The 12,913-nt window shown below is 36.7% G+C and overlaps 1 protein-coding gene across 1 annotated transcript in view; it reads left to right on the top strand.

Moving 5' to 3' along the window:
• LOC107590965 (myosin-binding protein C, slow-type-like) overlaps window positions 1-12,913 on the top strand; it is a 40,422-nt gene that overhangs the window by 10,792 nt on the left and 16,717 nt on the right. The window contains exons 5-20 of the mRNA XM_016279933.1: window positions 576-623; window positions 1,202-1,252; window positions 1,831-1,872; window positions 2,426-2,467; window positions 3,227-3,337; window positions 3,421-3,555; window positions 3,776-3,788; window positions 3,991-4,047; window positions 4,574-4,582; window positions 6,644-6,807; window positions 7,387-7,519; window positions 8,677-8,685; window positions 10,133-10,257; window positions 10,395-10,500; window positions 10,598-10,764; window positions 11,346-11,511. Of these exons, the coding sequence (XP_016135419.1) occupies window positions 576-623; window positions 1,202-1,252; window positions 1,831-1,872; window positions 2,426-2,467; window positions 3,227-3,337; window positions 3,421-3,555; window positions 3,776-3,788; window positions 3,991-4,047; window positions 4,574-4,582; window positions 6,644-6,807; window positions 7,387-7,519; window positions 8,677-8,685; window positions 10,133-10,257; window positions 10,395-10,500; window positions 10,598-10,764; window positions 11,346-11,511 (1,378 nt within the window). The remainder of the gene's footprint in view (window positions 1-575; window positions 624-1,201; window positions 1,253-1,830; window positions 1,873-2,425; window positions 2,468-3,226; window positions 3,338-3,420; window positions 3,556-3,775; window positions 3,789-3,990; window positions 4,048-4,573; window positions 4,583-6,643; window positions 6,808-7,386; window positions 7,520-8,676; window positions 8,686-10,132; window positions 10,258-10,394; window positions 10,501-10,597; window positions 10,765-11,345; window positions 11,512-12,913) is intronic.

The raw sequence follows: 12,913 nt of genomic DNA, 5'->3' as shown, positions 1-12,913 counted from the left end.
TGTTAAATTGCTAAATATATGTACTATGTTGTTTAGTTTCTGTACTTTCTCCCCAACACTGCAAGTTGCATACGATTTGAGTCAAGTACATATGGAGCCAAAACTTTAATAATCCCTGACATCAACAGAAGCATTAATAACCAGTATTTTCCATCATATTTAGTTTTGTTGAACCCATCAGGGATGTTCAACTTGTCTAACCGTCTAATATCCCTGATCTGATCTACAGATCTTTAATGTTTCATCAGCACCACATGTTTTGACCCTGGTGTTTCTACCAGATCTCTCACTACCATCCAAAGACTCAAAGGTTTCTTTCACTTTAACCTGCAGGAAAGTCCTTCAAAGGAAATTCTCGTTTGTAATGCAAATGTTACATTTAATTCCACTTCTGTGGTCTTTAAAGCTCTGTACTGACAGTGCCTGTAAGATATCTAGCATGCATGTGTGTGATGCACAGTAAATCCCACAGCAAGTCCAAAAAAGTAAGAAAACTCCACTAAGATGTTATAATCTAGTTTATATGTAGACTGTTTGTATTTGTGTCCACTAACATTTTAATTTATACTGATCAGCACCTTCAATGAAGAAGTCTGCTGATACAAAAGCTACCCCTATAAAAGGTATTGTATGTCAACAGAGGACAGAGAAGTATATCAGTCAGTGTGTGTTTTGAGTGGAGATGTGTGTATATGTGCTTTGAGCATTTATACTCACTTTGTTTTCTCAGAAGCTTTAATAATGTGGCATTCAAACATTCAGGCCGCATTGCTGGATCTGTTCCTGTAGCAAAAGAAGAATCTTCTGCAATAATTAAAGCATAGCTTTTCTCTGTGTATTGCAAAATGCTCATGGGTTTCACCGGCAAGCCAAAATATAACCTCACACTTCCTTCCATCCACATGTGTGTTGCTTCATGGCCCGGCGGGCCATCAGATAAGCTTGTGGTTGTATACATATCGCTTCTGTCTTGCAAAACACACTCTTATCCTCACACGTATACACAGCCACAACAAAGTCACATACCATTCCTGTCATGCTTGTCCAAGACACCGGCAAACATTCCCAGCATTCCATCTTTTACTTGTAAGTGGGTTCATGTTGAATTTAAAGTTCATGTATGCACGCTCTGTTTGGTCTACGGCTGGAAATGGAGTTCAGTGATAGGTTGGTGTATGTGTCAATCACACCTTTATTTCAGATAAAGATGATGATGTCACCGCCAGCACTCCATCACCTCCACCTCCAGCAGGTTGGTAACCATGACGACCCATCCTCATCAAATTACTATTTACACGTCTTTACTAATGTTGTTGCTATAAAAATGCCAGGTGAGCTTTTGAAATTCAAAATGCAAATACTTTAGGAGAGTTTAAGAATAAAACCAGCTAAAGATTGGACTAAAAATGAATATTTACAGCTCTAGATGAAACTCGCAAAGGAACGTATGAGCAAAAACACATGCACTTCACGTTTGTGATTTTTGCCTGATTCATACAAGCATTTAGACCCTTTATATAACATATGTTCATATAAAGGAAGGGATGCAGAAGACATCTGATGTGTATACAGTATACACATAATGCTTGTACAGAAATGCATAATTCATGTTTTTGCATATAATACATGTTTTGTATTGTAAATTTAAAGTAAAAAAACATGCAAAATTAAGGACGAAAGGGAATTAATTAATTACTTAAAAAAGCTCTGTCAAAATATGCAGCAAATAAATTGAACTTTTCATAATTAACTTGTTTTAGGTCAATAAACACCCCTTCACTTGGCTAAAACAGATACTCATAATAAATAATATTTTGTTTTCTTTCACAGAGGATGTCAGCATTCCAAAGAAACTTTCTATTGACCTTCCTAGTAAGAGACTTTCACTAATTAATGCCCCCGATTACTTTCTACCCAGAGATATGTTTATTTTGAGATATTTTTATGTGAATATTAATTTGAGCAAACAGGTTGAAGATTAATACAGTTATTTACAGTAGAGCCTTGCCCTTTGAATTTACATTTACTTCCAGTGTAACACTCTCCAACACATAAAGTCCTGATAATTCCAGCTTTTATTTCACCATAAAACACATTTTTATGACATAAGCATTGCGAAAACATTAAAATAGTTGTTAGAGTACTACAACATTTATTTATCATATTTTAATCATTTTAAAGAAAGACAGCCTTTAATAAAAAACTAGGTTAAAAGAAAAGACAACTGAAAATTTATGGAACGACACAACCATTGTGTCATATTTCCCTAAATAGAGTGCCATTAACAATCTGTTCCTGCTTTGTGTTCATGTTTTATATGTGGAATTGTGTGCCATTGTGTGTTACAGTGTGTTTGTTGGCCGCAATGGACTTTACAGTAATATTTATTATAATATGCTGTAAATTTCTCTCTGTCTCTGTTTAGATGATAGCAACCCTGAGTCAACCAGGGGGAGAAAAGACTCAGGTAATTCTATAACTACTGTAGAAGCATTAACTGATCCCTAGAAGCCAGAAACACAGGATGCAATAGGAATATGTTAAGCGATAAGACGCTTTTTAGTGCCTAATTTTTCCCACAATGGACAGCCAAATGAAACCGGCACATGGGTACATTTGGCCAGAGCGGTGAAATAATCCCAAACCCCGTCTTGAAAAAAACTTGAGGGGTTTTGGAGATCATCTGCCTTTTCACACTCCATAGGAAAATGAATGGCATGGGTCAGAATATTATTTGGTAAAGATTTAATCTCATCATTGATCACTGACTAAAAACATCTGTGAAATCTCACTGAGCAATCTGAATATTTTTTCGAAATGATTTTGCTACACAATGTATATTTACATATGTTAACCGATTCTCTCTTTTCCCTCTTAAAGGTCATTGTTCAGTGTCTTTATGCTTTCCATGTTGCTTTGTGGCAGCAATGTGTGATGACGATGTGTCACTGTGTGTTTGTTGAGTACTTGTGTGTGTGTGTGTGTGTGTGTGTGGATGATTGGAAGATATATGGATTTCAAATGTTTTATAATAACTTTCATTAAGAAATTTGATGCATATTAATATATTTATATAGAAATATAGAGATATTAACATTTGAATGTGCACTAACTACTGTAATTACCTATTAAGTATCATAATATGCTAATAAAAATGAACGTTATTATAAAAAGTAACCAAAAATGTACGAGTGCGGTAAGTGTGTTCTTTCTCCTAATTGGTTAGTGTGGTCTCTGGGGGACGGCCAGCCTCCCGAGGAGATCGACAAACAGATTGAGACTCCGCCGCTCTCGACTCTATTGATTGAAAAGCCTCAGAGTGGTTCCATCAATGTAGGTCAGTATCTCAGGCTCTTGTGCACATCTTTTTAGATCTTGCAGCATTTATTCAATAAAACCATCTATTATATTGTTTGAAAGGTGGAGACATCAACTTCGTTGCTAAGGTGGAGGCCAAAGACTTGCTTCGTAAACCAACCATTAAGTGGTTCAAGGGCAAGTGGATGGATCTGGCTAGCAAGACTGGGAAGCATCTGCAGCTTAAAGAATCTTTATGTACATAAACATGGTTTGTTGAAGGACTGGGTTACCAGAAAGTTCTCAGTTAACCATTTTGTCAAAAATATTTACCACCAAATCCACCCGTCGACCAAACCAACCAACCAAACCAATGTGTTGAACTGTTCAAAGGCCAACGCTTGCACTGGGAACTTCCACCCCAACAATGTGTCAGAAAGCAATGCAAACTATCCAAGCTCATACAATTCTCCCAAAGTACCACTGGGAGAGTCAGTCATGAGACCACTAGGAGCTTGTGCACAAATCAGTTCGCCCAACGGTCGCGAAGCGAAAGGTTCTTGTGTACACCTCAATCCTACATTCGTTCGGATGCAGAGATTGCAGGCTTTTGCGTTGTTCTTTTAGCATTGTTTGATTCTGATGTTTGTGACTTTTCTGATTCAATTTCCATTAATCTCTTGTGAACAACAGCAGTGAAGGCCAAGACGATGCAGGCGAGCTTGACTTTAGTGGGCTTCTCAAACATAGGTGAGAACTCTAGTCTGGTCCCCCAATGGGACCAATTCTTTCTTATTTTCTGTCCTTTTTTTATCTTAAGCCCTGACATGGGTGTCTTTTTCTTCATACTTGATTTTACACTGTTGTTAAAATCCAACAGTATCTTTTTACACTCTTAAAAGAAATGCTTTCTTCATGTTATTTATTGCAACAATGCAACTACTCTTCCATTAAAATGTTTAAAACAATATTTGTGTGCCATTATTATTAATAATAATTTTGGCACATAAATTTTGTATTTTGGCATATAAATAAGACTGCATAAATGCAAACAAGTGTATTGTGTTGCCAACATAAATGAAATGCTGGATTCACACACAGTATCTTCATATACACAATCTTATTTTGGGGGTTTTGCCTCTAGAAGCATCTTTTTTTCATGAGGTTTTGCTTTGTTGTTAGCTAATATCAGAAGTTAAACTCCTGCATAATGGAAAAAAAGAAAAGTTAGAAAATTATCTTGGCTTGTCTCTTTTCTTCTTCCCTACACTTTCAGACAAGGCAGGTTAGTATCGTAGGTAATTAATCAATTAGACATTATCACTGGTAAGTAATATAATCCCTTAGCTTCCCAAGCATGACCTGAACAGGAACTGTATAAGCAAGAGTGTTGGCCTACTGTAGTCCGGTAACACTTTATTTAAAGACAGCGTTCATAAAAGATTCAGCAACGTTCTGAAATGGTGGAAACAACCCTTTCAAGGTCAGAACCTGATGGAAAGGGAATGTTTTCCACTCATTTACGAGTTGTTGATGGAGCACTTCTACATGAAGCTGTGAAATAGTGTTATCACTACTTTTGTTAATGGAATTTTGATTTATACTCAAGAAACAAGGCACACAACTGCAACTGCAAACTTTCAGTGTTCTTAATACTTGCCTGAACAACTACAGACTTTTAAACACACATTAAAACATGAAAATAATAATGTTACCTCCAGACATTCAGGGTAAGAAGAGGACTGAATGACAAAAACTGATGATGACTAATTTAACTGTCTCACACCCTGATCATTAACGACTGTGATCATGTATAACAACAATATTCACTCCTAATAATAAACATTGACTTCTAACCCTAATATAAAAGAAAACAACTACATTGCCAGATGTGTTTAGATAGAACTCCTGCAAAGAGATGGGTACAGTTTAAGCTATAGGACAGAGTCAATAGAATACTATTAATGAATGAAGAATTGTAATTAAGGCTGTTGATCAAATCTATCTATCTATCTATCTATCTATCGTCTCGGTTACGTATGGTAACCCTCGTTCCCTGAAGGAGGGAACGGAGACGTCACGTCGGATGACCGACGAAATTGGGATCTCGCTTAGAGGGACCAATCTACTTTGAGTGTAAACTAAACGAGCCAATGCACATTGGCATGCGATTATTGCATCCTGCTGCTGCTGATCACAGCATGAGTATAAGTAGGCAGTAGATGCAGCGCATATTCAGGTTTTCGCTGAGGAGCCGAGCCGGTCACCCGGCCGCTCAGCGGTGGTACAGGAGCTGTGGCGACGGGACGTGACGTCTCCATTCCCTCCTTCAGAGAACGAGGGTTACCATACGTAACCGAGACGTTCCCTTTCAGTCGGTCCCCCGGCTGCCACCAGAGAGAACCCCAGATCTAGGCAGTGGCACGGGCACTCCGCCACTTTGCAGGTAACGGAGTCCGGTCCGCAGCTCCGAGATGGTTATACCCCCGCAATGGGAGCAGCCAAAAACGCCCGGGTGATACGTTTTCTATAGCAAAACCCACATCGTCTTTACAAAGACGTAACGTCAAGTTTGCCACGCAACGTCGTCTTCAAAAAGACGCACCCGAATTTGCTCTTTTAGGGGAAAAAGCTCTTTTAACTGAAAGGGAACTATCTATCTGTCTGCCTATCTATATATCTGTCTGTCTGTCTGTCTGTCTATCTATCTATTTGTCTGTCTATCTATCTATATATCTGTCTGTCTGTCTATCTATCTAATTAAGTTAGTTAAACACTTAAACCTTTAAAACACATTTTGAGACCTGTACTAAATTCATTTTACATTGACAGCCCTAATTATAAATCTTCCTAACATAAATGACATTATAATGCACTCAAACAAATGTCACACTTCTCTTTTAGTAAATGATTTTAGTCTGTTGATCCATCATGAGCACGATCATGTTAACCACGTGATAACACAAAGTTCTCCCCTTTTTACTGACCTTATCCTTTCCAATCCTAGTGAAATTGAAAAGTAGTACAGCAGCTCCTCACAAAATTCTTGTCCCCAGTCATAAACACAGAACCATCCTTCCTTGATCATGTCAACCCCTGTGTAGCTAAAAACTAGTGAGGCATCTCTCCCTGTAACAGGTTACCATGACATAGGCAGGTTATCCAGCCCATCTCTTTGTGTGACATGTCTTGAGGAACTAGATATAAGGAAGGAAGTAATGGAACATTCATCATTCTCTTCTCATATTAAAGCCTATGAACATTCCTACATAGCGATCTAGTTCCTCAACACATGTTGAAGAGCCCTAGCCATGACCTCTGACCTCTTACTGCTCTGTGATGTCAGGGAGCACAAGCAAGAGGAAGTTTCTGAGGTGGATGTGTGGGATATTTTGAAAAATGCCCGACCTGATGAATATGAGAAGATTGCTTTTACGTATGGCATCACCGATCTCAGAGGCCTGCTGAAAAGACTGAAGAAAACTAAAAAGGAAGAGAAAAAAAGTGAAGGTGCTGATTTAAACTCTATTAGATGTTTATTTTGCTTGATAAATGTGCAGTATTCAGTTCACATGTAAAATGTAAAATTCTTCAGTTGAATAACTGAATATTTTGCTTAAAATCACTCTCAGGCCATGCTAGGATGTAGAGTTTTTTTTTCTTTATCATAGCAGATTTGGAGAAATTTAGCATTACATCACTTGCTCACAAATGGATCCTCTGCAGTGAATGGGTGCCGTCAGAATGAGAGTCCAAACAACTGATAACAACATCACAATAATCATGTAGATGCCAGTCTATCAATTAACATCTTGTGAAGTGAAAAACTGTGTGCTTGTAAGAAAAATAATGGCATTAATTGATGGACTGGAGTCGTTTTATTTACTTTTTAATCAGCTGTTTGGGCTCTCATTCTGACGGCACCCATTCACTGCAGAGGATCCACTGGTGATCAAGTGATGTAATGCAAAATTTCTTCTAATCTGCTCTAATGAAGAAAAAAGTAATCTACATCTTTGATGGCCTGAGGGTACATTATCAGTCATTTTTCATTTTTGGGTGAACTATTCATTTAACTCTCCACTGTAGCATTTGCCAAGAGACTGGAACCTGCATATCAGGTGGACAAAGGTGGAAAGATCCGGTTAGTTGTGGACCTTGCTGACCCGACCGTGGAGTTAAAATGGTACAAGAATGGACAAGAGATCCGTTCTACTCCAAAGTATGTCACCTCCTATTCGTACATGCTAATTTTTACAACTACATTCAGAAACACGCTCATGTGAAACCCTCTGTATACACCAACCTGCTTAAACCCTTCAATTATTGTGTTCTTTGGCTTGCGGGTCACAGGGGACACAGAAATGACTCTGTTTGCATCAAACACACTTGCTACACACACAAGTGAACCATCAGCATTTCATACCCGGCAAACGCGTAACGTTCTTTAAACATTAATCTGTGCCATGTGATAACTTCCAGAAATGTTTAAAGGACGTTATGTGATTGAAGGCCAATGTGAAGCTCTTGAGCTACATTTGACGTTTTAAATGTAGTATACAGTGAGTAATTAACAACAAGAAACTGTACAGGAAAAAGGCCCCAACACCCTCACAGGACTTTAATAGAGTTGCAAAAGCTGCCTGAAATTTGTACATTAAATGTATATTTACCTCTAATGCTCTGGAGAAATATGTTATGGTAATATTGCACAAATAGTCACTGCTCCGCTGTTTGGCATAATAAATATAAGACAAAATAAACTTTACACAAAAATATTGTTTTGTAATAATTTGTAGCTTTGTAATAAATAACATTTAAAAACAAAATATTTTGTAATAATGTCTATTAAAGTGCTACAAAAAATTAAAAACACACTTTTTATCTTATTTTTAAGACAATCTTTAATGCTAAGGAGTAAATAAACACAAGTGTATAGTTTCTATAACAGTATTTATGTTGCTTAATTTTTAAATAATTGTAAAAGACAATGATTTGTTATTAAGTTATTTGAAAATTAAGGAAAAGCATATTTTAACCCACTTCTCATGGTTGTTCAGAGCAACTAAATTAAAGCCATTTGGGTGGTCGGTGCAGTTTTCTGGTTGCTTATCTTCAGTGATGTCTATCCCAGTGTTCCCTGCTTTTTGGAGGACTCTCTCTTTTTCTTCTTCCAACTTTACTCTTTCTCTCTCTCTCTCTCTCTCAACAGTAACTGTAACACTAATAGCTATTCCAGCCCTGTTTGATCTAGGCATGATGTCTATCTGTCCTTTCTGTCTGTTATGCAATGGTGATTCCACCTGTCTGCCATAACCTCCACTTCCACCTTCTCCATCCTGTGCTCCGGCTGTTCTGGCTCCTCTGTTCACCACAAAGTAATAGGAAGTAAGTCAGCCAGTCCACAGGACTGTCTTGTATATCTGAACTGCTGTATGGGTCTGTTCAGATGCTTTCAGTGCCATGTTGTATGTACAGTATGATATATTGCATATGTTGAATGGAATAACAAACTATAAGTAATCCAGCAATCACACAAGCAAGAATGTTATTTTACTGAATATCAGCACACACTCACAACTTAGACACAATATGGCCAGTTATTTTGTCTATATTTTTTCTGCCAATGAAGAAAGCTCCAAAACAAGCCAAAGCAGGGTCAAGTTTTGTGTATTTATGAGCAAAATACAATCAGATCAATCAAATTAAAGGACTGGAATTAACTTCTGTACAATATACATTATTTCCATTTTCTCTTTCCTAACTTACATGTTTAATTGTGGAATTCAACAGAATAAATAAAAGAAAGAAAGAAATGAATAAGACTGAACGAAAGAATAAGTAATATACAGAATAAGTGAATTAAAGCAATCAATAACGTAAAGAATGTAAGAATGAATGAATGAATGAAATCAATAAACAAAAGACTGACTGACTCACTGAATTAATGAAATAATGAACGAATGGATGAATGAGTAATGAAATAAAGCGATCAAAAATGAAGACAATAAACTAATAAATGAATGAATGAATAAAATATATAATCAATAGAGAAAGAAAGAAAGAAAGACTTATTGGAAGAAAAAATAAAAGATTGAATGAATGAACATCCAAAACAGAATGAATTAATGAATTATTAAGACTGTGAATAAGTGAATGAATGAATGAAAATATAAAAAGGTTAAATAAAAACTGGATGGATGGATGGATGGATGAATGGCTGAATGAATGAATGAATTAATTAATTAATCTAATAATGTTAGGGTTAGGGATGTGAAGTAAAAACAGCCTCTTAAAGGAACACTCCACTATTTTTGAAAATAGGCTCATTTTCCAACTCCCCTAGAGTTAAACAGTTGAGTTTTACCGTTTTCGAATTTATTCAGCCAATCTCCGGGTCTGGCGGTAGCACTTTTAGCTGTAGCTTAGCATAGATCATTGAATCTGATTAGACCGTTATCATCTCGCTCAAAAATGACCAAAGAGTTTCGATATTTTTCCTATTTAAAACTTGACTATTCTGTAGTTACATCGTGTACTAAGACTGATGGAAAATGAAAAGTTGCGATTTTGTAGGCCGATATGGCTAGGAACTATACTTTCATTCCAGTGTAATAATCAAGGAACTTTGCTGCCGTACCATGGGTTTCAATGATTCAATGATCTATGCTAAGCTAAGCTAAAAGTGCTACTGCCAGACCCAGAGATCGGCTGAATGGATTCGAAAACGGTAAAACTCAACTGTTTAACTCTAGTGGAGTTGGAAAATGAGCCTATTTTCAAAAATAGTGGAGTGTTCCTTTAACTTCCAGTAACTAATGAATTGATTGTGCAGGTTTATCTTTGAGCACAAAGGCACTCAACGGATAATGGTTATTAACAACTGTCAGATAAACGATGATGCTGCCTACTCAGTCACTGCAGGAGAAGAGAAGTGCACCACTGAACTGTTTGTGAAAGGTGCGTCCACCCTACCAGCATACGATTTCATGCTCAAAAAGTGACAGAACTGATAAATGCTGATTGTTTTATAACAACTTTCCTGAACACTGCCTGCCAAGGATTTGATGATGTACTCCTTTGGTCCTCCTATGTAGAACTGCCTGTGAACATAGTGAAAAAGCTGGAGCCTGTAAAAACCACAGTGAACGAGAGAATTGAACTGGAGTGTGAAGTGTCTGAGGAAGGAGCCAAAGTTAAATGGTATGTGCAATGGGGATTTTAGGTGTTTAATATCCCATTTTTGTGTTAAACAAGCAAAGCAAAATGACATCACCTCTTTGCTGACTGTCTGGTACAGGATGAAGAATGGGGTTGAGGTCCCCACAGGGGTGCGCTCACGGTACCGTGTGAAAAGCGAGGGGACCAAACACTGGCTGATCATTGACGATGCCACAAAGGACGACACTGGCACCTACTCCCTGATGGCCACCGGGGGCACCACTGAAGCTCACGTTCAAGTTGATCGTATGATAATATTGCTATTTGAGGGTAACATTTGCCGGTAACACTTTACTTGAAGGGGTGTGCATAAGACTGACATGACACCTTCATAATCATGACATGACACATGTCATGAATATAAAGGAGGTTTTATGCATGTTTATGACAACTGTCATTAAGTGTCATTCGCTCAGTTATGTCATTTTTAATGCAAATATGACATTATTTGACCTAACCCTACCCCTACCCTTATCCCTAACCATAGCCCATAACAAAGACATCTCAAACAATGTCATCTTTGCATAATAAATTACATAACTGAGCGAATGACACTTAATGACAGTTGTCATAAATATGCATAAAAAACCTTCATATTCATGACATGTGTCATGTCATGATTATGTAGGTGTCATGTCATGATTATGAAGGTGTCATGTCAGTCTTATGCACACCCCTTCAAGTAAAGTGTAACCCATTTGCCTTAAGGAACTTTCTAAAGCTATTTGAATTAAAAACAAAAGCGTCTTTATTTCACCCTTTCTCTCCTGTTTATTAATTTGTGTCTTTTTCTTTTGTTTCCTGTTACCTGCCACTGGATGATTCAGTGAAGCCTCTGAAGATTTTAATGGATCTACAGAGTGTGACAGTGTTGTTGGGTCAACCTCTTAAATTGAACTGTGAGATTTACCCTGGAAACGTCCCGGGCCGCTGGTACAAGAACGGCCAGCTGATCCAGCCTAGCGAACGACTCAGCATTATACACAGAACCAAGTACAACAATTTACTCATTCAATATTAAACTAATCGCAATCACATCCGCTCATCGACTCGTATAGTATACTGCACATATATATATATATATATATATAATTAACGGTGGTTCTCAACTTCAAATTCCATTATATAATTTATATAATAAGAATTATTATACTTAATATAATTAAGATAATAATATAATTACCAGAATTAACATTATTTTTAATAAATTAATTTTACTGTTGTTTCTCCTAATTCCTAAAAAAACTGAATATAGAATTGCGATATATAAAATCAGTTTATATCTCAGTTTTGCCATTTTTTCCCTTAATTCTAAGTTTGTCTCGCAATTCTTTCACAAAACTCCCCCCCCCCATGGAATAAATTATTATCATTTTTTTTTAATAAAGTGTAATTTTATCTCACAATTGTGAGTTTATATCTACAGTGGCCCAGTAGTGTACAACACAATGAAATCTCCACAAAATAACGGAAACAAGACGCAACACAATGAAATTAGCACAAGTCAAGTCACCTTTATTTATATAGCGCTTTTAACAATACAGATTGTGACAAAGCAACTGAACAGCATTAATTAGGAAAAAAGTGTCAATAATGCAAAATGACAATAGTAAACACTGCCATTTTTTCCCTTAATTCTAAGTTTGTCTCGCAATTCTTTCACAAAACTCCCCCCCCCCATGGAATAAATTATTATCATTTTTTTTTAATAAAGTGTAATTTGATCTCACAATTGTGAGTTTATATCTACAGTGGCCCAGTAGTGTACAACACAATGAAATCTCCACAAAATAACGGAAACAAGCCGCAACACAATGCAATTAGCACAACACAATGGAAACAAGCCGCAACACAATGAAATTAGTGCAACACAACGGAAACAAGACGCAACACAATTAAATTAGCAAAACACAATGGAAACAAGCCGCAACACAATGAAATTAGTACAAAAAAACAGAAACAAACCACAGCACAATGGAAACAAGCTGCAGCACAATGAAATTAGCACAACACAACAGAAACAAGCCGCAACACAATGAAATTACACAACACAACAGAAACAAGTGCAACACAATGAAATTAGCACAAAATAAAAAAAAAAAGCCGCAACACAATGAAATTAGCAAAACACAATGGAAACAAGCCGCAGTAGTATACTGCACATATATATATACTGTATATAGATGGATATATATTGGACATATATATATATACAGGTGCATCTCAATAAATTAGAATGTCATGGAAAAGTTCATTTATTTCAGTAATTCAACTCAAATTGTGAAACTCGTGTATTAAATTAATTCAATGCACACAGACTGAAGTAGTTTAAGTCTTTGGTTCTTTTAAATGTGATGATTTTGGCTCACATTTAACAAAAACCCACCAATTCACT

This window comes from Sinocyclocheilus grahami, unplaced genomic scaffold, assembly GCF_001515645.1.
Source record: "Sinocyclocheilus grahami isolate Dianchi unplaced genomic scaffold, SAMN03320097.WGS_v1.1 scaffold8.1, whole genome shotgun sequence".
NCBI classification, from domain to species: domain Eukaryota; kingdom Metazoa; phylum Chordata; class Actinopteri; order Cypriniformes; family Cyprinidae; genus Sinocyclocheilus; species Sinocyclocheilus grahami.
Note: the sequence above shows the minus strand (reverse complement) of the source record. Positions and strands in the feature narration are given on the sequence as shown.